Source organism: Aotus nancymaae, unplaced genomic scaffold, assembly GCF_030222135.1.
Source record: "Aotus nancymaae isolate 86718 unplaced genomic scaffold, 86718_ANA_hifiasm-v0.15.2.pri h1tg000004l, whole genome shotgun sequence".
Taxonomy (NCBI): domain Eukaryota; kingdom Metazoa; phylum Chordata; class Mammalia; order Primates; family Aotidae; genus Aotus; species Aotus nancymaae.
This window is the reverse complement of record NW_026988415.1, coordinates 14041385-14068260: the sequence shown is the minus strand read 5'-3', so window position 1 is coordinate 14068260 and position 26876 is coordinate 14041385. Positions and strand designations below refer to the sequence as shown.

The window sequence follows — 26876 nt, the reverse complement described above, 5'->3', positions numbered from 1 at the left end:
AACAGTAGGAAACTGTCCAACTAGAAAATGGCAAAAAACATTTTACCAAAAAGGATATACAGACAGAAAATGAGCACATAAAATGATTTTTTACCTTCATTATTGGTATTTGCCTAATCAGATATCACTATATGCCTATCAAAATGTTCAAAATAAAAAATAGTGGTAACACCAAATCCTGACAAGGATGTAGAGAATCAACATTCTCATAAATTGCTGGTGGGAATATAAAATGCTAGAGCCACTCGAGAAATAGTTTGGCAGAGTCTTATAAAACCTAACATTCACCTTATGACCTAGCAATTACACTTAGACATTTAACCCAGAGAAATGGACATTTGTCTTCACACAATAGCTGTAAATCAATATTCATAGCAGCTTTGTTTCTAATAACCAAAACTGGGAATAACCCTGGGTGAATGGTTAAACTGTGGTACAGCCATACTAAGGAGTACTGATCAGCAGCAAAAAGAAATTAGGGACTGTTGACACTTCAAGCCCCCAACAATTTGGATGACTCTCTAGAGAATGATATTGAGTGAAAAAAGTCAATTCCCAAAGGTTACAACGTCATATGATTCCATTTGTTTAACATTCTTGAAATGACAAAATTGTAGAAATAGACAGCACATTAGTAGGGTTGCCAGTCATTAAGGAGGGAGAGTGGGATGGAAGCAGACTTGGTCAAAAAAGGGTAGCATGAGGGAATTCTGTATAGGATAGATGGATTGTGTCAATACCAATATCCTGGTTATGATATTGTACTATAGTTTTGAAAGATATTAACCAGTGGAACTGATTAAAGGGTACATGGGATCTCTCCACGCTTTTTCCCAAAATTGCATGTCAATATACAATTATCTCAAGATTAATAATATAATTAAAATATTAGTTGCAGTTCTATATACTAACAATGAACACATGGAAACCAAATATTTAACATGTAATATAACTCACAATACGACTAGCAGTCACTCCAAAGAGGAGGAAATAAATCTAACATAATATGTGCAGAGTGGCTGAATATGAGTGCAAAGAGGTAACCTAAAGGAGTTTTTTTGGGTGATGGAATATTTTTGTATCTTCATTGTAGTTGTGGTTACACAAATCTTTACATGGTGTAAAATTGTTAGGACTATATGTGCACACACTCACACATTAATGCATGTTTAAAAAATATTGCAAGCAAAATCAGGCATGTAGTCTGGTAAACAATAATGTATCAATTTCAGTTCCTGATTTTGATATTACATTACATCAACAAAAAATGCTACTGTTGAGGGAAGCCAGGTAAAAGGCACAAGGTCCTTTCTGGTACTATTTTTGAAATTTCCCTTGAGTCTATAATTATTTACAACAAAATGTTAAAAAACAAATGAGATGAGGCCAAGGAGGGGTTTCAGAAATGATTGGAAGCAATGGAATCTGCAAATAAATGGGGTTCAATCCAGTCTGGGACAAAGGGTTTCTATGTGGCTTAAGTCTATATTTCTGTGTCCCTTTCTTTTTCAAATATTAATTATTTTTTTCATCGTATTATACAAGGAATATGTATAGACATACATTTGGGTATACATACATATATAGCGGAGTAAAAGGTGTAAATCTTCCTATTGTCTTAACCAGAACAATATAGAGCCATTTGATATATCTGCCCTGGCTTTTTTCTTTTTGTAGTAAAGGCAGTCTCACTCCATCTCACTCCATCATACAGTGGCAGGATCATAGCTCATAGTAACATCAAACTCCTGGGCTCAAGTGAACCTCCCACCTCAGGCTCCTGAGTAGCTGGGACTACAGGTAAGTGCTACCACATCCCACTAATATATTTTATTTTTTGTAGAGACAAGGATCTTGCTATGTTGCCTAGGCCCAGCCTTAAGTGATCCTCCCATCTCGGCCTCCCAAAGTGCTGAGATTGCAGGCAGGAAAAACCATGCCCGGCCGGGGCACAGCGGCTCACACCTATAATCCCAGCACTTTGGGAGACCAAGGCGAGCGGATCACCTGAGGTCAGGAGTTCCAGACCAGCCTGGCCAACATGGTGAAACCCTGTCTCTACTAAAAATACAAAAATTAGCCAGGCTTGGCATCACGCCTGTAGTCCCAGCTACTCAGGAGGCTGAGGCAAGAGAATCACTTGAACCTGGGAGGCGGAGATTGGAGTGAGCAGATATTGTGAGCCTGGAAGACAGAGGGAAAAAAAGAAAGAAAAGAAAAACTGCGCCCGGCCTCCTGCCCTGGCATCTTTTGATGCATGTATACCATGCATGGATGTGTTGTGTTGTTGAAAAATCGTGATGTCCACACAATAACCTAGCGGTTCCGGAACTGGCTTTTTTTTTTTTTTTACTCGACCATGTAGGAAGGACTATTGCCTAATCAATGTATATGAATCCGCTGTGTTTCTTAAACAGTTATGTGGGATACCACCAAGATGATCAAGTGTGACGGCGAACAGGTATTTCGAGAGTTCTTAAATACCCACGTCAATATTTCTTGTGAAAACTGGGATGGGGTAGGGTGAATCTACTTCAGACTTTTTCAAAAGTCATGACCATGACGAAATGTGAGCATTTCCTCTACTTCATTAAACAGTCTGGAAAAAACGCTACTGGGTTTGGGTTGGTTTACGTTTAATAAATGAAACCACGAAAGGGCTTTTAAGCACACCGGCAACAAAAAAAACAAAAAGGCCATAAGCAAGAGCAAATGAAAACCCAAGACAACTTTGTGCAGCCACCAGGGCAAACAATGGATTAAGAAGAGAAAGGGATTAATCTAGATTGTCTAGCTCTGTCTTCCAGATTGTCCTCCTCCTCCACTCCAGCCCTACCTAGGTGATACTGTCAAAACGATCCCTGGCAGCTCCATTCACCCTTCAATCCGCTCCTGCCTCCAGTGGCGCTCGGAAAGAGGCGGGGCTGTGTGGGCGGGACGGGGAGCGGTGGGCGGAGCTAAATCGGAGGGGTGTGTCTAGTAGGCGGGGCCGCAGCGCCGAAGGCCTCTCTGAGGCTCCCGCTGGGGGCGTGGCTACGCTAGGGGCGGAGCTATGTTGCGGGCGGGGCCCGCAGTGAGTGGGTGTGGAGGGGGCGGAGCTGTGTGGGCTCGAGAAGGAGGGGCCGAGACTGCGGCCACCAGAGCCCAGCTTGGTCTGGGAAACCCGAGGGCGGGGCGAGGGCGGGGCGGGGGCGGGGCGGACAGGGTGCCCTGCGGCCGGCGGGGTGCGCTAGTGCTCCGGTCCAGCCGCCCTGAGGTTCCCGCTCTTGTGGGTCAATCGGTCGTCTGGGCCTGCGCAGGGCCCGGGCCCATGGCGGCGTCCGCGGCTCTGTCGGCGGCAGCGGCGGCGGCGGCCCTGTCTGGCCTGGCGGTGCGTCTGTCGCGCTCGGCGGCGGCCAGCGGCTCGTACGGCGCCTTCTGCAAGGGGCTCACGCGCACGTTGCTCACCTTCTTCGACCTGGCCTGGCGGCTGCGCATGAACTTCCCCTACTTTTACATCGTGGCCTCGGTGATGCTCAACGTCCGCCTGCAGGTGCGGATTGAGTGAGCGGCGGCAGAGGCCCGGCTGGAGAGGCGTCCTTGTCCCCTCCCGCCCCCGGCCGGGTCCCAGACATGAAGGACAGCCGGGCCGCGGCGGGGGGCGGGGGCGGGGCGGCCCGAGCCCCTGGACTCTAGACGTCCGCCGCCCCGGCACGACCGCCCAGCCCTGGCCCTGGCCCCGGCGATACCGGATCGCGCAGAAACGCACTGAACAGGCCCCTGCCATCGGGCTCCAGAAACTACCTGGGCTCGGCCGACCTGTTGCCTCACATTGGCCAAAGTGGGAAATCGGAAGGAGGGAATTCTGCTGTGGCGACTTGACTTTCCAGGCCCCGAGCAGAAAGGTAGGAGGCGACAGGTTGGAATGGGGGAGGGGCGGTGGCTCTGCCCTCCAGATGGCGGGGCGCCTTGGCGGTCAGGGGGAAATATGGAAGGCACCGGGGCAAACCAGCCGAAAGAGCTGTGGAGCCCAGCTGGGGAAAGGAAAGGCAGCCTCAGGCTCTCCCCTCCTCCCCAGTCACGATTCCAGGATAGGGTGAGGGGCGGCCCCCTCCCACCCAGGTCCCAGTGCCCGCCTCCCTTTCTGCACAGGCCTCGAGGGTATCCCCTGAACCCTGGGGAATGGAGGGGAATGGGCCAGGGGCAGCCCTGGGAAGGGCCTAGAAGAGCAACGATGCCCTCACCCTTCTCCTTCCCCAATTCGGTGGGCATAGGGAGATCGGTTCTCTTCTAGGCCAAGCCCAGGTCTGTTCTCTTCTCAGCCGTCAGCCCTGGGGCTCTCTGCAGCTCCTGCACAGCCCTTGGTCGAACTGTCTCCTGTCCTGTCTTTGAGGCCAGAGGACTGGTCTGTGCCTGCTCCTGCTGTCCCTCATGCTCCCCTGCCCCTCCCTGAGGGCACCCCCCAAGCTCTGCATTTGGAAACAGGGAAGAGTGGGAGAGACTCATTCCTACCGTCCCCTCCCCCACAGTCTTGCTCTTCTGCCATGTCAGTCCATGCTCCCTAAGGCCCCGAGCAAGGCCCTCCCAGGGCCAGAGTCCCATCCTCCAGCCCCAGACGGCCTCGAGAAGCCCACTGTGTACTGAGGTGATCTGGGAAAAGGAGACCTGCCTGAGCACACAGCAGCTCTCAGCCTGGGCTGGGCAGAGCAGATGGAGGAGGGGCTTGCAGAGAACGCCATTCCTGGGGGAAGCAAGGACCTCTCTGGTGGCCAGGCAACTCAGGTCCTCATCTATCTCTTTCTTTCTCTTTCAGGCATTGGCGTTTGTAGACCGTGACCCGCCCCTTCTCTGGCCTTGCCTGGGGGCACCTCTGGCCCTGGACCTGCCTGGGCAGAGGCCGAGTGAAAGGCCTGAGCAGGAGGAGAGGAAGGGCCTTCCTAGGAGAGGCACAGCACGGACAGAGGCTCATGGGGTGGGGGTGCCCAGTGATCCGGTCCTGGCTCGGGAAGGGAGGCCCGAGTTCCCTGGGAACTGAAATCTGCTAGCAGCACTGTGAAGGAGTGCATTTCCCCCTCCTAATGACAGAGGAAACTGAGGCTTCGGGGAGGTGGGGAATTTGCCCTTGACACACAGATAGGAGGAGGAGGAATTGAGTGTGCCCCTGGGCCTGCAGGTCCCCCACCCCTCCCCAGTCTTCTCCAAGACCTGGCATGGTGGGAAGAGGGAGGGGGAAGCAGACACGAAGCATAGGGCTCCTAGGGCACCAAGGGAGACAGGGGCCCGGGGGAGGGAATCTGGGGGTCTAGCTTTCCTTGGAGCAGTACGGAAGGTAACAGGGAAGATCAGGAGGACAGACAGTTGAGATGGGAGACCGGAGAGATGGGCCCCAGGACCCCTGGGGAGCCAAGCTCTCCCCCACAGAACATAGCCTCCCCACCCCACCTGGAGCTTCACCAAGGGCTCCTCAGCAGTGAAGTGGCACAAGCGTCCCAGTTTGGTGGCCGAGTGGAGGTGGTGGTGGTGTCGTGGCTCCTGGAGACACGACATAACCAGGAGGTGAGAAGGGATAAACCAGGGGTGGGCCTGGGCTGAGACTCATGGCATGACCCCAATTCTCTCTCCTGAAGCTCGACCCACCATCCCCAGGATCACACAAAAGAATCTCATCCTCACAGCTTGGATTGGTCCTGGGGGCCCCCTGGTGTGCTGCTAACTGGTGTACCACAATGGTCAGGAGCAGCCCAGAGGGGAGCCAGGAAGAGACCCTTGCCCCCACCCTCTAACCCCATTTCTGCATCTCTTGCACTGGTACCCCGGGGTCCATGTTCCCAGTTCTTGGGAATGAAAACTGCAGCAGTCCGGCCAGCTCCAGGGACAGAGTGGCCCAGCCACCTACCATGTACCCTCCTCAGCTGCCCACTGGACCCAGGTCCTGAATGAAGCTGTCCACCTGCCTCACCCCAGAAGAGGCTAGATGGTGGCTGCCTCGTGCCCCCTGCAGTCTCCCACAGCTAGGGCCTGATGGCGTGCTTCCTTGTGCCAAGTCTCCTGGGAACCCCTGACCCTGTTGGCCCCTCTCATCCACCCCTACCCTGTCTACCCTGGACCCCCTCTGGGGGCCTGTCAGCCTGCTGGTCCCCCCCACACGGATCTCTGGAGGGCAGCCTCCATGGGACAAGAGTGACACAGGGCTGGAGGACAGGAATGAGGGGCCTCTTGGTGTCTGATGCACAGATGTGGCCCTTTCAAACCCCGGTGTCACCCTCTGGGTGACTGGATCCCCAGCCCCAGCCTCTTCCTGGGCCAGTGAGGAAGGGTGGAGGAAAGCTCTTCTCTGAGTGCATACGTGGGAGTGTGGGGGTGCCTGAGCCCTCCCCGTTCAGGGGGCTCGGCTTGGGACCCTGGAAGCTGCTTCCCTACTGGGAGAAATGCATGTCAGAGCCGCAGGGGTCCCTGTCCTCAGAGATCCCCCTCCCACTTCAGGGAGCCCCACCCCATAAGAGGGGCACAGAAGTCCATGTCTGCCCACTCCCGGTGGCTTCTGCTGTGGCTGTATTGGCCTAGAGGGGCTGGTTGGGGAGGGGCAGGGCTGAGCCCTCAGCGTCTGCTCCTGTCCCTGCTTTTTCACTTCTGCTGCCTGAAGTGGTAGCCCCGCCTGCTGCTGCTCCACCTCCCTCCCTTTCTCTTCTCTCCCCAACGAGGTCCTTGCTGTGTGACAGGGTCTCCATGCACTTTATTTGTTTGCAGTCTGTTTTCCAGGCAGCAGAGCTTCTACAAATGCAGACACCGACCGGAATGACTTATGCTTTTCTGTGTGTGATTTACTGTATACTGGTCAGCACAGGCTGGCCAGGGAGATGTTCTTGTTTCTGGTGTTGTCACGTCTTGTTTTCTCTAAGTTAAAAAAAAAAAAAAGTCCTTGATTTAATACACTGAAATCCCAACTGGAGGCGTCCTGTGTCTGGTGAGGGATGCAGTGGCCCCGGGTGGAGAGAGGCCCCATGGTGAGGTCACCGGCTCGCATGGCCAGGAGCTGGCAGGGAGAAGCCTCTGAGAGGGAGGGCTTGGGGAGGCTGTGGCAGGGACCGAGGCTGTGCTGAGACTGGATGTGACCGGGACCACTGCCCCATGAGAAGTTGGCAGCAGCCTAGCCTGGTCCCGAAAGGTGGCTTGTCCTGTTGACAATCTCTGTTCAAACGACCCAAAACGTAAGTCCTCTTCCATTTTAGAGTCTAGTGATCAAAAGTGCCTAAGAAGTCAGTGGAATCCTGAGGGTTGACTAAAGTCAAATGAAGCAGACTCCACGCAGGTCATTTTGTGTAGTGCTGAGACCCCTCCCTTCCTGAGGCCACCTCCCACTGCCTCCCTACCAGCCAGGTTACTGCAGAATCTTGGAGAAGATAAAGGACCTGGTCCCGGAAGCCTGCTTCCCTTCCCTGACCTTGGAGACAAACTGTCCTATCAGAGTCCCCCTCCCTAGTGACTCCCACAGGAGAGAGCTCCCTAGTGGCTGCTGTAAGGGTTGGCAAGCAGGCAGAAGGTGAAGGAAGGAGGGCTGAGGGGAGTATTAGAGGAAGGCCCACAGGGCCCCAGGAGGGAGGCATCGGAGGACACAGGGAGGTGGCAAAGACTCAGGAGTGCAGCCTGGGTTTAGGGGCCCTGGGGGCACTCCTGTTGCTAAGGGCTACCCAGGGGTCAGAGCACCCTGACAAGGAGGACCCCTCCAAAAGCACTGCTGCCAACACCCTATGGCATCTGCCACCACAGGAGAAATGGGCCCTAGTCCCTGAGCTTCCCTACCCTTTGTCTAGATGGTCCTCTTCAGTCCCTGATGGTCCCAGTCCCACTCCAGGGATCAAGTGACTTGGCAAACCAAGATGGGGGATGATCCTCCCAGAGCCTGGCTCCAAGGCCTCCTGAAGAGAGAGGACCAACCCTCCCATCCCTGCTACAGAGGAAGGGAAGGCGGGAAGGCCAGTTATGCTCAGATGGGAGCCCAGGAGACCTGAGCACTAAGCCCTGAGCCCAGCTCTTCCACTTCCTACTGTGTGGTGCCAGGCAAACTGTGCACAACCTCGAGTTTTTAGTAAGGCTCCTTTGGGATGCTTGTAAGCAGCGAATATGATGATGTCTGTTCAATGTTTGTCATCAGATCTCTCCTGGAGCAGCCTTGTTACTGTGGGGAAAAGGAACCAAGTGAAGGGAACGGACCTCTGATGAGAGCCTGCCCTGTGCCAGGCGCATTCTAGGTGCTTTGCATTCTAATCTCATCATAATCCCACAACCACCTAACCATTATCCCCATTTTAAAGAGAAATCAAGGACAGGAACCAATTCAGAAATAGAACCCCAAGCAGAAGCTCTTTTCCTGAGTTCCCAATCCCCCCTGGAGAGGCAGGGAATTGGGCTGGAGTAATCGTGGAATGGAATAACAAAGATGGAAGATGACCCTGTCCTTTCTGGGTGGGGTCCATGAGGCAGAAAAGAAATCCAAGGCTTGGATGAGGGGTAGACTTGGGAGCTTTCTCCAAATGGAGCTCCCCAGTGGGAGCAGCTGGGGCCACCCTGAGATAGGCCCACCTGTCTTCCCTCCATTCCACCTCCAGAGATTGATTGTGACCTAAGAGACTGAGTCAGGAAAGGGCAAGAAAGCAGCCAAGTGGGCAGTTCCGGGGGCACCAGAGCAAATACATTGAGAAATGGGAAGTATAAAGAGCATGCAAAATCCCATCCTACTCCTACCCACCCCACCTTCAAGGTAAATTGCTGGGTTTTGGACAAATTTTCACTGTGTGCATCTTTTATGTATATAAAACTATAAACATACTACTTTGAAATCAGATTCCACTATTTCATGTTTGTCTTACCATGTTATTATGTATTTTCCTACATCCAAAGCTACCTAGAAACTCTTTTGTGTGAAGGTTTCATCATGTATCCCCCAGTCCCTCTTGGTTGTTTTCCTTTGTTGTCATTTATTTGGGGAGTGGGGGGTGGTTTGCTTTCTGTTGTTATTTTTCCTTGTTTTCATAAGTGATATAGTGACAGATGCCATTGTGGATAAATACTGTGGCGCAGTTATGATCAATTCCTTGATATATATTCCTAGAACGTGCATAAAAGGGTATGCATGGCTTAGGCCTTTTGTAACTCTCCAGCGTTGGGGTACCAAGTTACACTACTCACTCCAGTCAGGATGAGAGTTTTTTTGAGACTATGGTGGCAATTCTGATTAAATAGATTAAAAAAGCAATTACTGCCTTTCATTGCCTCAAGCTGGGTGCATTTCTCTTCCTTCAAGATCAATATGATATTTAACCCATCACTTCTCTAAAGCGTTTGCTTTTTTTCAAAAAAGCCTACAGCACCTGGTATTCCTGGACGGTCTCCCCTCCAAGTACTAACCAGGCCCAACCCTGCTTAGCTTCCAAGATCAGATGAGATTGGGCGCATTCAGGGTGGTATGGCTATAGATGCATGTTTCCTTCTTGATCATCTCTATTTTAAGGCTAGAGCTAACTCTGTTTCCTAGGAGAGAGAACTCGATCCTTTCCTTCTCCTCCCCTTTACCTATCCCTGAGTCTCACAACAGGTTTGTCAGTCTCTCAATTTGATAGATTAAAATAGTATATTTTCATCTTTTATGTTGCATTCCTTTGAATCCATAATCAGGATTAAATATTTTCATATTCCTATTGCTTAGTTGTACTTCTGTTTTCAACTATAGGGAGTAATTTTTTTAAAAAAAGAGGAAATGAGGCGGGGTATGGTGGCTCATGCCTGTAATCCCAGCACTTTGGGAGGCCGAGGTGGGTGAATCACGAGGTCAGGAGTTCAAGACCAGCCTAGCCAAGATGGTGAAACCCTGTCTCTACTAAAAATACAAAATTTAGCCAGGCCTGGTGGCGCGTGCATGAAATCTCAGGAGGCTGAGGCAGAGAATTGCTTGAACCCAGGAGGCGGAGGTTGCAGTGAGCCAAAATCGTGCCACTGCACTCCAGCCTGGGTGACAGAGCAAGACTCTGTCTCAAAAAAAAAAAAAAAAAGAAAGAAAGAAAAATAAAAGGAAATGAGATGTGCCTTTTATCATTCAGTGATGGGTAGCAACTTCAGGTCAGGATGTCAGTTTGAACTAACTCTGAAAGAACATCACCCTAACGCATTGCTTCCCTACCTTCTTTTCCAAACACACCATAACAATGGACAGCATATTTTAAAAATATTTTTAGAATAGTAGTCACTATCAGAAGTAAAACAGGAAACCTCTAAAACCCAGAAGCAGAAGGAATGCAGAGCAGTAAATGGGACCTGAAGCTTCACTGCCTTGGAGGCTAGCAAGGGAAACAGGTCTGAGAAGCTAGGAGAGCGATCTAAACTGTAGGCAGGCACTGCATGTGGTGAGGAACCAGAACTAGGTGTTCTGTATGGATCTAGGAGGTAGAAAAATGTTTTCAACATGAATAAAAATCAGAATATCTTGACCTACCCACCTCAGGTCTCTCCTAAAAGTGAGTCCCCTGCTTAAACCATGGATTGAAACAAAGTGAGACATCTCAATCCCTCTCAATGAGATTCTTGATTCCTGATTCTGCACTGTGCTCAGTGCAGGGTCTGGATTTGTACCAATATGGCAAAAAAAAACAAACAAAAAAACCTCAAGTGGTGAGCAGGATATGTACACACACAAAATACACCGCTGGGCCCCTACAGTAAAACTAAAGAACACTGAAGACAAAGGAAATATCCTAAAAGTCACTAGAGAGGAAAGACAAATTACCCATAAAAAGAAAAACAACCGGATTGACACCAAATATCCACAACAATGGGTGCCAGAAGACGATGCATCAGTAAGGGTTCGGTTGCAGGAAACAGAAATCACTGTAGCTATTTTAAACAGACGTTCAATTCAACCATGGACCAAGTGCTTACGAAATTATTTCAAAGGCTGAAAGAGAGGAATGTAGGTTGGACTTCTGAAAAACACTCCCAGGATACCACAACAGAACTGGCTCACCAAAGTAGGTAACACTTGTACTCAATTCCGATGGTAGGAAATTGGGAGCCCAACACTGAAGCTGTTAACTTCAAGAACACATCCCTGTAGCTGTGATTCAGAGATCAGAAAGCTGCTGTCATATCACAACCACCTTTTGACACCATGAAGCTAGTGACTACACAAAGGAACACTGCAGCAGGAAAATATAAAGTCTGCATGACTGTATTCACAAGCAGAAAGACCCAAAGGAGCAGGAAGGTGGCTGCTGCTTCCTATTTATCATTTCAATCTCAGCCAAGAGTACCTAACTGGTGGGATATCATTCATATTCAGAAACTCCAACTACAGGGTAATATGAGAAATATAGATGTGGACTTTTCTGACTGCGATGTCCAGAAAGGTACATTAGGAGATTGGGATGGATACTCAGTCCTTATTTTCCATGTGTGTCACAATTAACGTCTTCAAAGCATGACAAGAAACCTGTGAGTCTAGAACTTATGAATAAATGGAACACAGAAGAACTTGAACATTTTACTATCCATCAACTCTTGGCAACAGAATTACTGAAAAAAATGTGTTAGCAATAAGAATGAGAAACTCACAAGGAAAGAAGGGAAGTCAACAAATAACAGCAAGTAAATAGTAATTAAAAGGGGTTTAAAAATCTTAACATGTATTGATAGTTATGCAAACAAGGAAGGAGTAAAAAAACCATATTTATTGAGAACTTACTTTGTGTCAGGTACTGCTTTAAGCACATTACATATACTAAATAATGTAATACTCATCATCACCCTAAAACAGAAACTTATGTTATCGCACTTTATAAACAGGAGGAAACTTGGACTCAGAGTGGAGCTCAAAGAAACTTGCCCAAGGTCGCACACCTGGTGGAGCAAAGATTTGTGCCCAGATAGTTTTACTCCTGAGTCTGTACTCTCAGTCTGTACTCACACTTATAAAAAGAAGGACGGGGAGAAGGAAATATATGGAGAAGGGGAGGTGAAAACTTTTCTGTGCACTCGTAACAAGCTTATACTAAAATTCAAAACAACAACATGAGAATTGTGGAGATAGAGTGCCGAGGGAAGATAACACAGGTAAGGCTTTTGTCAGGAAGAGAATTGATCTGCTGAATATAATTTTTAGTGTGCATGTTTAAAATTTAAGGTTAGGAAGATTCTGGGAAGGTGGTGGAGTAGGAAGCACTAAATATCAGTCTCCCCACTGAGACAACAATTGCACTGACAGACTCTGATATAGCTATTTTGGAACTCTGACATATACTGAAAACTTGCAATTTTCATGGGAAAGTTTGAAGGTAAAATGTGTTTAATTTTGGTCAATTTCAGCTTAGTCCACTAGCAGCTACCCATCCAGCAACCCCAGCCTTGTGGCAAACACGGTGACCATGTTAATGGAACAGTTTCCACATAACGTACAGGAGCAAGGGTGAGCAAAAGGGAACTTACCCTCCCAATATTGCAGATATGTCCTCAGATAGCTGATTGCTCCTCCTGCAAGTCCACAGACTTGCAGACAAAGATGTGGGTGGCCTTTTGTTGCCCCTCTCTCCACTGTTGCAAGTCCTCACCTGGCTGAAGCAACTTCCCAAGATTTAAAGGGTTAGAACCACTTTTCCTTTGCCTGCCTTCATTTTTCCCCTTTCCCCTTTTGGAAGCCAGAGATTAAAGACTAGGACATTCAAAAACAAGTGCACATATAGAGGAAATGAGAAAGTGACTGCACATGCACAGGGAAAGCTAAGCACAGGCTTAGAAAACACCTGAGAAGATCTTAAGTTTACACCCCAGGCTAGTCTTAGGCAAAGAGACAACCCACAGCAATAAAAAGAACCACAATAAATAAATACAATAACAAAAAGCAGCAAACACCAAGGAAGGGGAAGAATCTGATTTCCAAAGCTCTCACATTATTAGATTCAAATGTCTAATTTTCAACAAAAAATCACAAGGCATAGAAAGATGGTGGGGGGAACCCCACAAGAGCCGAGGCAAGGGTCTGAAGCCTCAGCATGTTCTCATATAAACATAGAATTAGAAAAGAATTAGAGATATAGTTACATAGTTACTCCTATATATAGAATAATAAATAATCACATAGCTATTCATATGTAATCATAGGTATATACATATATATAATCATATAATCTTTAAAATAAGTCTCAGATCAAGAAGTATGGGACTGAAGTGGCATTGGAAAAGAGGTAACCCTAAGGCAAGATGCTCTAAGTCCTCTGTCACGCCTGCATAAGGGCTGCTGGAGGACACCTCAGCTGTGCAACAGTGTCAGCGCTGTGAAAGTGCCCGCTGTTTAGCCAGCTAGGGAAGGAGATGTTGAAGATGGCTGAGACGTCTCCTTCCTCGGGGGAGTGAGGAGAAAACTCTGCTCTTCCAAGTTCTTGTGGTAAGCCTGATGGCTGTCAGGGAGACCCACAGACATCTGGGGACTTAACTGTCTCTATGTGGTGCTGTGCTTCAGCGGTCACATTCCATGTCTACTTTCAGGTTCTGCTTCTGCATCTGGTTCCTCTTTTTCTTAAAAGATGAGAATTAGTAATAGTAACATAAATCTTAGTGACCTTGTTATTTCTTGACAAGTATGAAAAAAGTGCTGACGCCTTAGGTTTTCTCCTCGCCTCGGCTTCTTCAAAGTCTTGGGTCCCCGTCTCCAAGACACGTGATTTACCTGACCCTATCACTGACCACCATTACCTCATCCTACCTACCCTTCCCCCTGCTTTGTACTCAGTAAAAGTCAGAGTGTCCAGGCATGCGGGGCCACTGCTGGACTCCGCGCTTTGGTTGGCAGTGGACTCCCGGGCCCAAACTCTCTTTCTCTATCTCTGTGTCTTGTGTCTTTTACTTCCACAGTTTCTTGTCTCCACACTAGCAGAGAGGGACTCATGGGATCCTGTAGGGCTGGACCCTACAGAAAGAAACAGGAAAATACGGCACATTCAAAGGAAAAAATAAATCAATCAACAAAAACAGTCCCTGATCTAGTAGATATGACAGCAGATCTACTAGACAAAGACTGTAAAACAACTCTCTCAAGAAAGATGTGGAAAAAATCAAGAAAGTCATGTATGAACAAAATAGAAATGTCAAGAAAGAGATAGAAAGCCTAAGAAAGAAACCAAAAATAAACTGTGGCATTGAAAAGCCCAAAATCTGAAATAAAAAATTCAGCAGAGGGGTTTAAAGGCAGCGTCGAGCAGCCAAAAGAAAGAATCAGCAATCTTGAAGATAGAACAATGGAAATTATCAAGTCTGAGGAACAGGTAGATAAAAGATTGAAAGAAGGATGAACAGATCCTAAGGGACCTGTGGACACCACCAAGCCAATCAGCATATGCATTGGGGAAGTCCAAAAAGGAAAAGAGATAGAGAAAGGGGCAAATAAAACATCTGAAGAAATAATGGCTAAAAACTTAGCAAATTTTATGAAAGACATGAATATAAACCTCCAAGAATCTCAATGAATGCCAAGTAAGATGAACTGAAAGATACCCAAACCAGGGCACCTTATTATGCAACTTTCAATACACAAAGACAGAAAAATTTTGAAAGCAGCAAGAGAAAAATGACTCATCACATAGAAGTGCTCCTCAATGAAACTGTCAGTTAATTTCTTTTTGGAAACTTTAGATGCCAGAAGGCTGTGGGCTGATATATTCAAAGTACTAAAAATATGTTGACCAAGAATGCTATATCTGGCAATACTTTTCCTCAAAAGTGAGGGAGAAATTAAGATATTCCCAGATAAACAAAAGCTAAAAGCTTGTTAGCACTACACCTGACCTGCAAGAACTGCTCAAGAGAGTCTGCAAAGTGAAATGAAAGGATACTAGATAGGAACTCAAAGCTGTATGAAGAAATAAAAATTCCCCCCACTCCTTTCCTCCTCATTCCCTCTTCTCTCTCCTCCCTCCCTTTCTCTACCTTCTCCTCCCCTCACCTTCATCTTTCCTCTTCCTTCTTCTTCTCTCGGCTACCCCCTGCCTCTGCTTCTCTCCTCTCCTATCCTTGCCCATCCTCTCCTCGCTCAGCCCCCATCCCGCTCCTCCCATCGCTGTGGTCACATGGGTGCACAGCTGGATTTAAGCTTAATCTGCCTGGTGCTCAACCCAGTAGCTTGGCTGTGGGGCGTGCTGACTGAGCTAGTCTTCTGGTCCTGGAGAAGGGGGCTGGAGGGGTGCCCACAGCCACCCCCTCGCATTAGTTTGGGGCTGGCGGGGGCACAGGAGGCCCAGCTGACACTGGAAACAGTTGTCCAGACTCTGGAGAGCAAAGTCCTGTGCCAGGAGAAGTGCTTGGTCACGTGGGACCTGGCCCCAGACATTGAGCCGGTCAGCCTGCCTGCCCGCATGAGGGAGATTGTCACCCGCAACCTCTCCCGGCCTGAGATCCCAGTCCCACTGCAGGCCACAGAGATGGAACCACTGCTGTCTCTGCAGGAGGAGAACTAGCTGATGCATCAACAGGAGCTGTCCTACGTGAAGGACCTGCTGGCCCAGAGCCAAGCCAAGCGATGAGCTTGCCATTATGTACAATGTGCTGGAGTCTGGGGAGCTGGAGATGCAGGAGCCCAGGGGACTGGTAGGGCAGAGCATGGAGTTGTGGAGGCAGGTGCAGGAGGAGCAGGCCTCTTACAGACACAAGCTGCAGGCCTACCAGGAGGGCCAACAGTGACAGGCCCAGCTTGTGCAGCGGCTGCAGGCCAAGATTCTCCAGTACAAGAAGAGGTGCAAGGAGCTGGAGCAGAAGCTGCTGGAGAGGTCCAGAGAGCTGGAGCAGCAGTGGCTGAGGGGCACAGAGCACAGCCAATACCTGGAGAGGGCCCTCATCTGGCTGGAAGAGGAGCAGCAGAGGAGTACCAGCCTGGCCCAAGTGAATGGTATGCTCTGAGAGCAGCTGGACCAGGCAGGCTCAGCCAACCAGGCTCTGAGTGAGGATATGCGAAAGGTGACCAGTGATTGGACACATGCAGCCACAAGGAGCTGGAGCAGCAGGAGGCGGCATGGAGGCTCAAGGAGGAGTCCTTCAACACTTACTTCTGCAACAAGCACAGTCGCATGCCACTCCTCTGAAGCCAGTGTTGGGGATCCGGTGGCTGGTCGGCAAAGTGAAGATGTCCACTGAGAGAGACCTGCTGCAGCTAGGAAGGGGGCTGACTGGGATATCATGCCCTGTCCAGTAGGCGGGCCTGCTACTGAGCACCAACCTGTGGCCGGCGGAGAGCTGGGCCAAAGCCACCTTGGAGAAGCAGGCCCTGCTGCAGGCCCAGCTGGAGGAGCAGCTGAGGGACAGGGTGCTCTGCAAGAAGGACTTAGACCAACAGCATATACAAAGTGACCTGGACAAGGACAACCTCAGTGCCAGAGTGACAGAGCTGGCCCTGGCAGTGGAGCCTCTTCAGAAGCAGAATCTGGAGAAGGATCAGGTTAACAAGGCCCTCACCAAGAAGGCTGAGGCCCTGGAATCCCTGCGGCGACAGGAGCAGGTGGCCCTGGAGACAGAGGACGGAGAGGGGCTGCAGAAGTCCCTGAGGGACCTGGCACAGGCAGTCCTGTTGGACACTGAGAGCGGCGTCCAGCTGAGCGGCTCCAAGCGCACCGTGGATGCGTTCGAAGGCAGCCTACAGAAGCTCTCGGGACAGCAGATCCCATCCCCACCGCAGCGCTCCTCGCTGGGCTGCGGCCATTAGTCCTGCTGAGGCCAGTCTCTGGCCAGGTCAAACTCCTCCTTGCTTGCCCTGATCCACTCCACCCTGCACCAGCGCCAGCTGCAGGTCCAGGATACGTGTGGGTGCTATGAGACAAGCCAGGACCTGCTGGGCACCCTGGGGAAGCAGCTTAGTGACAGCAAGGGTGAGCAACAGGCCCTAGAGGAACAGCTGCACCACCTGTGGGACAAGACCAATGGCGCCATGCAGGCCCACGAGGACACCCAGCGCAAGGTACAGTGACTGCGGAGCGCCAATGAGCTCCTGAGCAGGGAGAAGAGCACCCTGGTCCACAGCCTGCAGGTGGCCCAGCAGCAGTCCAAGGAGCTGCAGCAGGAGCGGGAGAAGCTGCAGGCTGCCCAGGAAGAGCTGTGATGCTGGACGGGCTGGAGGAAGAGCAGGAGCGCACGATGCAGTATGGTGCATGGGTGCACCAGGAGCTTGAGCGCACCATAAACAGCTAGAGCAGCTGGAAGAGAAGTGCTCAGGCCTGGCCAAGGAGCTGGTTGGGGTGAGGGAGGCACTGAGCTGTGCCACACCGCAGCGAGACATGCTGCAGGCCGAGAAGGTCGAGGTGGCTGAGGCGCTGACCAAGGCTGAGGCTGGCGGCATGGAGCTTGAGCTCTCCATGATCAAGCTGAGGGCAGAGGAGGCCTCCCTGCAGGACTCCCTGTCCAAGCTGAGAGCCCTCAATGAGATCCTCACTCAGGACAAATTGGATCTGAACAGCCTTGTTGCCCAGCTGGAGGAAGAAAAGGCAGCCCTGCAGGGCCAGCAGCGGCAGGCAGAGCAGGAGGTCACAGTGGTGCAGGAAGAGCAGGAGGCGGCTGGAGGAGCTACGGTTGGAGCAGGAGGTGGTGGGACAGGGCCTGGAGGGCTCCCTACGAGTGACGGAGCAGGTCCAGGACACTCTGGAACAGCAGCTCCCCACGCTACGTCATAAGCATAGCCGGCTGCAGGAGCAGCTACCCCAGCTCTCGCAGCAGCTGAGCCTGCGGGAGCAGGAGCTGGAGCAAGCCCGGCGGGAGGTACAACGGCAAGCGGAGGCGCTGGAGCAAGCGGCCTGGGAGAAGGAGGTGCTAGCCAAGGAGCTTACTGGCCCGGCCATGCAACTGGCGGCCGTGGAGCGTGAAGGCAGGACCATGTCAGAGAAGGCCACAGGACTGCGCTTGGAAAAGGAAGCCCTGGAGGGCAGCCTGTTTGAGGTGCAACGGCAGCTGGCTCAGCTTGAGGCCTGCCAGGAGCAGCTGGAAGCCGATGGGCAGGCCCTGCTGCTGGCCAAGGGGACCCTGACTGCGGAGCTGGTGGGTCTGTGGCAGCAAATAATAGCTACACAGGAGAAAGTCAGTCTAGACAAGGAGCTGATGGCCCAGAAGCTGGTGCAGGCTGAGCAGGAGGCTCAGGCTCCTCTGCGGGAGCAGCGGGCAGCCCACGAGGAGGACTTGCAGTGACTCCAGCGTGAAAAGGAGGCAGCATGGCTGGAGCTGGAGGCCGAGCGGGCCCAGCTGCAGAGTCACTTGCAGCGCCAACAGGAGGAGCTGTTGGCCTGGCTGGAGGCCGAGAAGGAAGAGGTGAGCGAGAAGATCGCTGTCCTGCAGCAGGAGCACGACAAGGGCCTCCTCCTGACCTAGAGGAAGAAGCAGCAGCCCTTATCTCTGAAGGAGTCTAAGAAGGCGGTGCTGTCAGAGATGTTGATGGGTACACGGCACAGCATGCTGATGGGTACACGGCACAGCCTGGCCACCATACTCTGGAGATGGAGCGGCAGAAACCAGATGCCCAGAGCTGGCAGGAGTAGGACCGGAGCATGGTGAACACTCTGATGTTCGAGATGCGGGACGTACGGGCCCATCTGCAGGAGGCTGCTGTGACCCACGCCCAGGAGGTGAGGAGGCTGCAAGAGCAGGCGAGACCTGGGCAAGCAGCCGGACTCCTGTCTTCGCGAGGCAGAAGAGCTTCAGACCCAGCTGTGCCTGCTGGAGGATGCCCGTGACGGGCTTCGGCAGGAGATTCTGGAGGCCCAGTGCAAGCTGCATAAGAGCCAGGAGGGCTGCGAGGTGCAGTGCCAGGAGTCAGGCAAGCTGGGGCGCAGCCTGGGCTAGGGCACCAAAAAGCGTGAGGCTCTGCGGCGCTCCAATGAATAGCTGAGGGTCGCGGTGAAGCAGGCAGAGAGAGAGCGCATCAGCCTAAAGTTTGCCAATGAGGACAAGGAGCAGAAGCTGGCACTCCGAGAGGAGGCACAGGCAGCCGTGGGCAAGGAGGCCTGGGAGCTGTGGACTGGGCTGCAGGAGGTGCAGCGCTCACAGCTGGATGCTCAGTGGGAGCTGCAGGAGCTCTGGCGTCAGATGAAGATGCTGGACAGTGAGAACACCAGGCTGCGCCGGGAGCAGGCGGAGCTGCAGAGCCGCCTGGCGCTGGGCGAGTGGGCAGAGAAGGAGAGCCGATGGGAGACCCTGGGCCTCCCGCAGAGGCTGCTGCAGGGCGAAGCCAGTCTGGAGGCGATGCGTGAGAAGCTCCAGGTACCCCAGTGGAAGCTGCAGGAACAAGAAGGCGAGTTCCGGACCCGTGAGCCAGGCCTGCTGGGCTCCCTGGAGGAGGCATGCAGCACCGAAAAACAGCAGCTGGACCACACCCGCGGCCTGGAGCTGAAGGTGGAGTCGGCGTGGGCCCAGGCTGCGGAGCCGGGCCTGCGACTGAGCGTGGCTGAGGACCGGGCACAAGGCCTGGAGGCCGAGCTGGCCCGCGTGGAGGCGCAGTGGCACGTGGTGGAGGCCTAGCTGGGCTGCCTGCGCTCGGCTGGCTCTGTGCTGGGGCCTCGGCCTTGATCTCATGCCCAGCCCAGCCCCGCGACCGATGCCCGGCTCCCCAGCCTGGGACGCGCCCCGCCGGAGGAAGTGGGGAAGGGCTCAGCAGCCCCAGCACCTTAGAATGAAGCCCTGGGTCCAGGCCACCATCTCCAGGACCTACCACCTCCCAGGATCCTCCACATCTGGTCCCAGAGGCAGTGCTTGGGGCCCTCTGAGAATTCCTCCAGTAGCTGCGGAGTGCCCAGAGAGAACCGGACAAACTGCAGACCCAGACCAGTACCCTAAATCGCCAGCTGGCCGAGATGGAGGCCGAAAAGGACACCGCAACCTCGAGAGCCAGGCAGCTAGGGAAGGCAGTGGCTGAGAGTGAGGGAGCCCGGCGCAGTGTGGACGGGCTGCTGAGCAGGGTCCAGGCGGAGCTGGTGCTGCAGGAGGAGTATGTGGGGCAGTGAGCTGGAGCGCCAGGCCACGCTGGACCAGGTGGCCACACTGGAGAGAAGCCTGCAGCCACCGAGAGCAAGCTCCGGGCCAGCCAGGAGAAGATTAGCAAGATGAAGGCCAAGGAGATGAAGCTGGAGGGCGACAAGCTGTGCCTGAAGGAGGTGCTGGACGCCTCCGAGAGCCGCACTGTCAAGCTGGAGCTGCAGCGGCCCTCGCTTGAGGGGGAACTGCAGCGCAGCTGCCTGGTCCTGAGAAATCGCGAGGCCCGGGCCCATGCCCTCCAGGATCGGGTGGACTCCCTGCAGAGACAGGTAGCAGACAGCGAGGTGAGGGCAGGGACCCCACAGCTGACAGCGGAGGGGCTGAACCAGGCCCTGGCACAGGTGGAGGAAAGCGAAGGGGCCCGGCGGGTCAAGGTGCCAGGCCTGAAAGAGGCCCTGGCCCAGAGCAGCACCAGCCTCAGCAGCACCCAGGACGAGAACCTGCATCTACAGAAGGCTCTGACTGCCTGTGAACATGAGCGCCCAAGTGCTCCAGAAATGGCTGGATGCTGTCGGGCAGGCATTGTCTGAGGCACGGAAGCAGAGCCGCTCCCTGGGTGAGCAGGAGCAGACGTTTCCAGGCGAGGTGGCTGACCTGAAGCTGCAGCGGGCAGAGGCGGAGGGCCAGCTACAACAGTTTCAGAAGGTGCTGTGGCAGTGGCAGGAGGGCAAGGCTGCAGCCCTGCACACAGTCCAGAAGCTGCAGGACAAGCGGCGGCTGCTGCAGGAACGCCTGGGCAGCCTGCAGTGTGCCCTGGCTCAGCTGGAAGCCAAGAAGCCGGAGGTGGAGCGCTCAGCCCTGCAGCTGAAGAAGGACACTAGACAAGCTGGAGTGAGAGAAGCTTTGCAGCCATGAGGACACAGTGCCGCTGAGCTCAGAGAAGGGCAGTCTGGACTGGACCCTCACGGGGGCTGAGCTGAAGCTGGCCAAGGTCCAGAGGCAGATCCAGCAGCTGGAGGCACAGGTGGTGGCGCTGGAGCAGAGCCACAACCCAGCCCAGCTTGAGGTGGAAGCACAGCAGCAGCTGGAGCTGCAGCAGGAGGTGGAGGCTTGTGCGGTGCCCAGGCACAGGCTGAACACACCCTAGAGGCACGAGAGCCGGCCACCACCAGAGGGTGCACGGGCTGGAGGAGCCGGTGTCCACACTGAAGGGACAGTTGCAGCAGGAGCTTCGAAGTTGCTCAGCGTCCTTCTCCTCACCCTTTGGCCCCACAGAGGAATGAGCCCCTACTGGCAACTGGTGAACAGCCCTGTGCCCGGGACAGAGGAGGGCCCTCCTCTTCGACAGCCCACCCAGAGCCCGATCCCTCGGGGGCCTCGAGCTGGGGTGGGATGAAGAGGAAACCTGCTGGCAGTGCTGAGGAGGGGTACTCCAGCTCCAGGCCTGGAGAGGCTTTCCAGCATCGCCTGTGGGCCCCACCTCAGGTCAGCCCTCCTCTTCCAGGATGAGCTACTGTAGATCATACAAGGTCCTCCCTGAGAGGCTGAGCTGTAGCCAGGGTTGGGGAGAGCTTGTCTCTGGTCAGCCCTGGAGCATGGGCTCGTGGGAAAGAGGAGGGAGACCAGGCCCAGGGCAAGAGTCAGACGCCCAGACTTCCAGAGATCTCTCCGCCTTAGTTCAGAGTGTGTGTCAGGAAATTCCTCAGAGAGCTCAGAGTCCCTGTCCTGTATTTTTACACCTTTTTACGGTGTTAACTGTTCAGAACTGTTTTCCGTAACAAGAAGACTTCCTTTTCTAAAAACAAACAAACAAACAAACAAACAAAAAACACAACTCAATAAGCACATGGGCAATTATAAAAGACAGCATTATTGTACCAATTTGTAACTCTACTTTTTGAATTGTGCATGAGTTGGAGGACCTGGAGCGCAGCTCCGGCCACTGCCACCCTGACGTGGCCACCATGCTGAACATCCTGGCGCTGGTGTACCGGGACCAGAACAAGTACAAAGAAGCCACAGACCTTCTCCACGATGCCCTACAGATCCGGGAGCAGACGCTGGGCCCTGAGCACCCCACGGTGGCCGCCACGCTCAACAACTTGGCTGTCGTCTATGGGAAGCGCGGGCGTTACCGGGAGACAGAGCCCCTGTGCCAGCGTGCTTTGGAGATCTGAGAGAAGGTTCTAGGTGCTGACCACCCAGATGTGGCCAAGCAGCTCAACAACCTGGCCCTGCTGTGCCAGAACCAGGGCAAGTTTGAGGACGTGGAGCGGCACTACGCCCGGGCCCTGAGCATCTACGAGGCCCTGGGCGGGCCCCACGACCCCAGTGTGGCCAAGACCAAGAACAACCTGGCCTCAGCCTACCTGAAACAGAACAAGTACCAACAAGCGGAGGAGCTGTACAAAGAAATCCTCCACCGAGACGACCTGCCTGCTCCACTCGGTGCCCCCAACCCAGGCACAGCAGGTGACGCAGAACAGGCCCTCTGCCACAGCAGCTCTCTCTCCAAGATCCGTAAGTCTATCTGGTGAGGAAGTGAGAAGCTGGTGTCCTGTCTCCGAGGCGAGGGCGCCGCCGGGGCGGCAGGAATAAAGAGAGCCATGTCGCTCAACACACTGAACATGGATGGCACAAGGGCTCCTGGGACTCAGTTCCCCAGCTGGCACCTGGACAAGGTCCCTCGGACCCTCAGTACCAGCATCCAGGACCTGAGCCCGCACTAACAACGAGTGAACAGCATTGGCTACGGCTCTTCAGAAACAGTGCGGGAGGGAGGGTCTGTCAGCTCCTGGACTCCCCTGCCTCTGGGTACCTGGTAGATAGCTACCGTCTCCTTCAATTAAAGGCTGTGGATGTGACAGTAAAAAAAAAAAAAAAAAAAAAAAAAAAAAAAGACTAATACATTTTTTAAATTAGTAGTCTAAAAGTCTAAAAGCTTGTATCATCGTAACTTTGGTTTGTAACTCCACACTTTGTTTCCTACTTAACTTTAAGAAATGAATGAATTTAAAAGAATTATTAGTTTATGTTCTTGGGAATACAATGTGTAAGGATGTAAGTGTCATATTAACAACTGAAAGGAGTGAAAACAAAGTTGTAAATACACAGAGTTTTTATATGTTATTGAGGTTAAACTGGTATAAATTCAAATTAGAGTGTTATAAGTTTAGGATGTTAAATGTATTCCCCATGGTAAGCACAAATAAATAACTTTACAATATGCACAAAAGGAAATAAGAAAAGAATTTAAACTGTTGACTACAAAAGAATCAGCAAAAAAGAAGACAGTAATGCAAACAATGCGGCCCCCAAAAAACTATAAAGAATATTAAAAACGAGTGCCAAAATATCAGAAGTCTTTCCTTATTCTTAATTACTTGAAATATAAATTGATTATGCTCCCCAATCAAAAGGCAAAGATTAGCAAGCTGGATAAAAACACATGATCCAAATATATACTTTCTACTATCAACAGAGTAAACAGACAACGTACATAATGGGAGAAAATATTTGCAAACTATGTATCCAAAAAGATCCAATATCCAGAATCTATAGGGAACTTAAACAAATCAACAAGCAAAAGCCAAACAACCTTATAAAAAATGGGCAAAGGACACAGACATTTCTCAAAATAAGACATACGAGTGGCCAAGAAGCATACAAAAAATGCTCAATATTATTAATCATTAAGGAAATGCAAATTAAAACCACAACGAGATACCATCTCACATCAGTCAGAATGACTATTATCAGAAAGTCAAAAAATAACAGATGCTGGGCTGGGCACAGTGGCTCAGGCCTGTAATCCCAGCACTTTGGGAGGCCGAGGCAGGCAGATCACAAGGTCAAGAGATCAAGACCATACTGGTCAACATGATGAAACCTCGTCTCTACTAAAAATACAAAAATTAGCTGGGCATGGTGGTGCATGCCTGTAATCCCAGCTACTTGGGAGACTGAGGCAGGAGAATCGCTTGAACCCAGGAGACAGAGGTTGCAGTGAGCCGAGATCGCGCCACTGTACTCCAGCCTGGTGACAGAGTGAGACACTATATCAATAAAATAAAATAAAATAACAGATGCTTGTGAGGATGCAGAGTAAAGGGAACGCTTATATACTGCTGGTGGGAATATTAATTAGTTCAGCCACTGTGGAAAGCAGTCTGAAGATTTCTCGAAGAACTTAAAATAGAACTGCCATTTGATACAGCAATCCCATTACTGGCTATGTACCCAAAGGAATATAAATCATTCTATGATAAAGACACATGTATGAGTATGTTCACTCCAGCACCATTCACCATAGCAAAGACATGGAATCAACCTAAATGCCCATCAATGGTAGACTGGATAAAGAAAATGTGGTACATATACACCACGGAATACTACGCAGCCATAAAAAAGAATGAGATCACGTCCTTTGCAACAATATGGCTGGAGCTGGAGGCAATTATCCTACGTGAACTAAAGCAGGAACAGAAAAGCAAATACCACATGTTCTCACTTATAAGCGGGTGCTAAACATTGAGTACACACGGACGCAAAGAAGGGAATGATAGACATTGGGGCTTATTTGAGGATAGATAATGGGAGCATGGTGATGATCAAAATCTACCTATGAGGAGTTATGCTGATTAGCTCGGTGACAAAATTAGCTGTGCACCAAACCCCTGTGACACACAATTTACCCATGTAAAATACCTGAACACATACCCCTTGAACCTAAAATAAAAGTCTAAAACTATATGTGTGTATATATATATATACAGATGCATAAAATATGTATATGTGTGTATGTGTGTGTGTGTGTGTGTGTGTGTGTCTACTTTCTAAAAGATACTCATTTTGGATCCAAAGATTCAAATGGATTCAAAGTGAAAGGATGGAAAACTTTATGACATGCAACTAGGAAACAAAAGAGAGCAGGAGTGATTATACAAATATCACACAAAATAGACTTTAAATCAAAAAAGGATTCAAGAGACAAAACCATTATATATAAATAAATGGTTCAGTACAGCAAGAAGATATGACAATTATATACACATTTACATACCTAATAACAGATCATCAAAATATATGAAGCAGATATTGACAGAATTGAAGGGTTCCTGTATTTTCATGGCATTTCTTTCTCACCTGTAGTAAATACACTTTTAACCCATCCTACTACTTTCCTGCTCCTGGGATTCCTGCACCATTTAGGAAGACCAGTATGTTGTTTCACTGAGGTTGAGGTGATTAAGAACCATGCATTTGAAATTATGGCAACAAGCCTCAAAGTTGACATTTCCATGAAGCAAATATTCAAAGTGTAGTACTGCTGGACCAGCCCTAGAAAAGCAAATGGATTCTGGACTTTGCTATTTAGAAGGATGAAAGAAAATTATTCACCTGTGCAACCACTGCATACCAGGTGCAGAAGTAATTCACTCATTTCGGTGAGGATGTCTGTGAAACACTAGCTATGATTGAATCAGCACCTGACTAGGCTTACCATAATCCACTGTTACTCTCAAAGAACATTCTTCTACATCAACCAAAGCGGAGAATTAAATGGGGAGATGGTAGAACCCATGACCCATGCATCTCTCAAGTCCAAAGGTAGCCTTCTCTGTAATTCCCACAGCTTATGGGGCTGCTTTTGAATGATGACTTTCACAGGGACCTGGAGCTGTCACAGTGAAAACCTAAAATCTACAGGATATTCACGCCTACTATGTTCCTGTAAAATGGAAAACTAACCACTGGATGCTTGAAAGGTCTAAGTAGACTTGCAAAGCAATTTCAGAACCAAACTTTGTTTGTTCACTGAGCAGGAGATTATGGGAGAATTATGAACCCCAAGACTGGAAGGGAGCTCACAGACACTTCCCAGTGATGCCTGAAGATCTGAATATATCCCTTCCCCTAGGTTACAGTTAACTGGCTAAGTCTCTGTTTGAGGAAGAAAGGAAAACGTTTCATCAGGTGTATTTGTAGGATTTTAGTACCATCGTAGCCCATGGGTAAGTAGCTTCCCCTTCCTTCAGAGGGCTCTGATTTGCCCCCTAATTCATGTATGGAGTTGGACTGCACTTCTCCCAAAAGTAGATCTTCGGCCACTTTCACGCTTATGTGTACCAGATCTGGAGATGTGCTTGGTAAGCTATCAAGTGAAATCTTAATGGATTGCTCAACAATTTTATTCCTAGAAAACAAGTCATGAATTACTCACACTTAAGCATTATGGTTGGCCAGATCACCCATTCATTGAATTTAACAACATTTAATCCGCCCTTAATATATGCCAGGCACTTTTCTAAGTGCTTTGTGATGCATTAAGGAGAAAAATAGACCCAAATAACTCCTGGCATAACAAATGATATAGGCAAATATAAGATGAAAAAGGCTATGGAAAAATAAAAACAGTGTAACGGGGACATAAAATTGAAGTCACATTGTAACTTTAAATCATGCTTTTAACACGCTGGCTCTGCTGCTTCTTCAGTTAAGTTCTTTGCCTCTGATGGTGCCTTCAGGGCTGCCCCAGGCCTCTGCCATCCTATAATTCACCCCTGGTAACAGAACACAAGGAATTAAGTTTAATTGTTGTGTCATTTCCAAGAATTCCCTACCTACAGTCACTTGCCAGCTTTAGCACACTTTATCATTGATAAGGCACTTCGCTAAAGTGGCTTCATGGTCCAAGTGAACTAGCCAGTATCTTAATTAAATTTACCAGAAAAGTCATGTGTAAAATATTGGTAGGTTTACTAAGCTAAGCTTTTCAATTAAACTAGGCCCTTTACTGCCCACAGAAGAGAAGATGAATCAAGAATAAGTGTTTTATTATTACAGCCTTTGCACTGGGGTAATAGAAACTGCTCTCCAAATATAGCAGGATTGAATGCTCTCGACCATGACCACATTGA

General features: G+C 50.5%; 1 protein-coding gene, 1 long non-coding RNA gene, 1 other non-coding gene and 2 pseudogenes across 3 annotated transcripts; 4 read left to right on the top strand and 1 right to left on the bottom strand.

Moving 5' to 3' along the window:
- The first annotated feature begins 3310 nt into the window (after window positions 1–3310).
- SMIM10L2A (small integral membrane protein 10 like 2A) lies at window positions 3311–3550 on the top strand. The gene has a single exon (XM_064384253.1). It carries the CDS (start codon window positions 3311–3313, stop codon window positions 3545–3547), a length of 237 nt encoding a protein of 78 aa, XP_064240323.1. The 3' UTR covers window positions 3548–3550.
- A 141-nt stretch (window positions 3551–3691) lies between these two features.
- On the top strand, window positions 3692–9242 carry LOC135268365 (uncharacterized). The gene is made up of 2 exons (XR_010336716.1): window positions 3692–3884; window positions 4793–9242. It is a non-coding gene; the product is annotated as an uncharacterized LOC135268365 (long non-coding RNA).
- A 93-nt stretch (window positions 9243–9335) lies between these two features.
- On the bottom strand, window positions 9336–9454 carry LOC135269400 (5S ribosomal RNA). The gene has a single exon (XR_010337691.1). It is a non-coding gene; the product is annotated as a 5S ribosomal RNA (ribosomal RNA).
- A 5629-nt stretch (window positions 9455–15083) lies between these two features.
- LOC105711870 (rootletin-like) lies at window positions 15084–21239 on the top strand (annotated as a pseudogene).
- A 109-nt stretch (window positions 21240–21348) lies between these two features.
- On the top strand, window positions 21349–22685 carry LOC105711869 (kinesin light chain 3-like; annotated as a pseudogene).
- Window positions 22686–26876: the final 4191 nt, after the last annotated feature.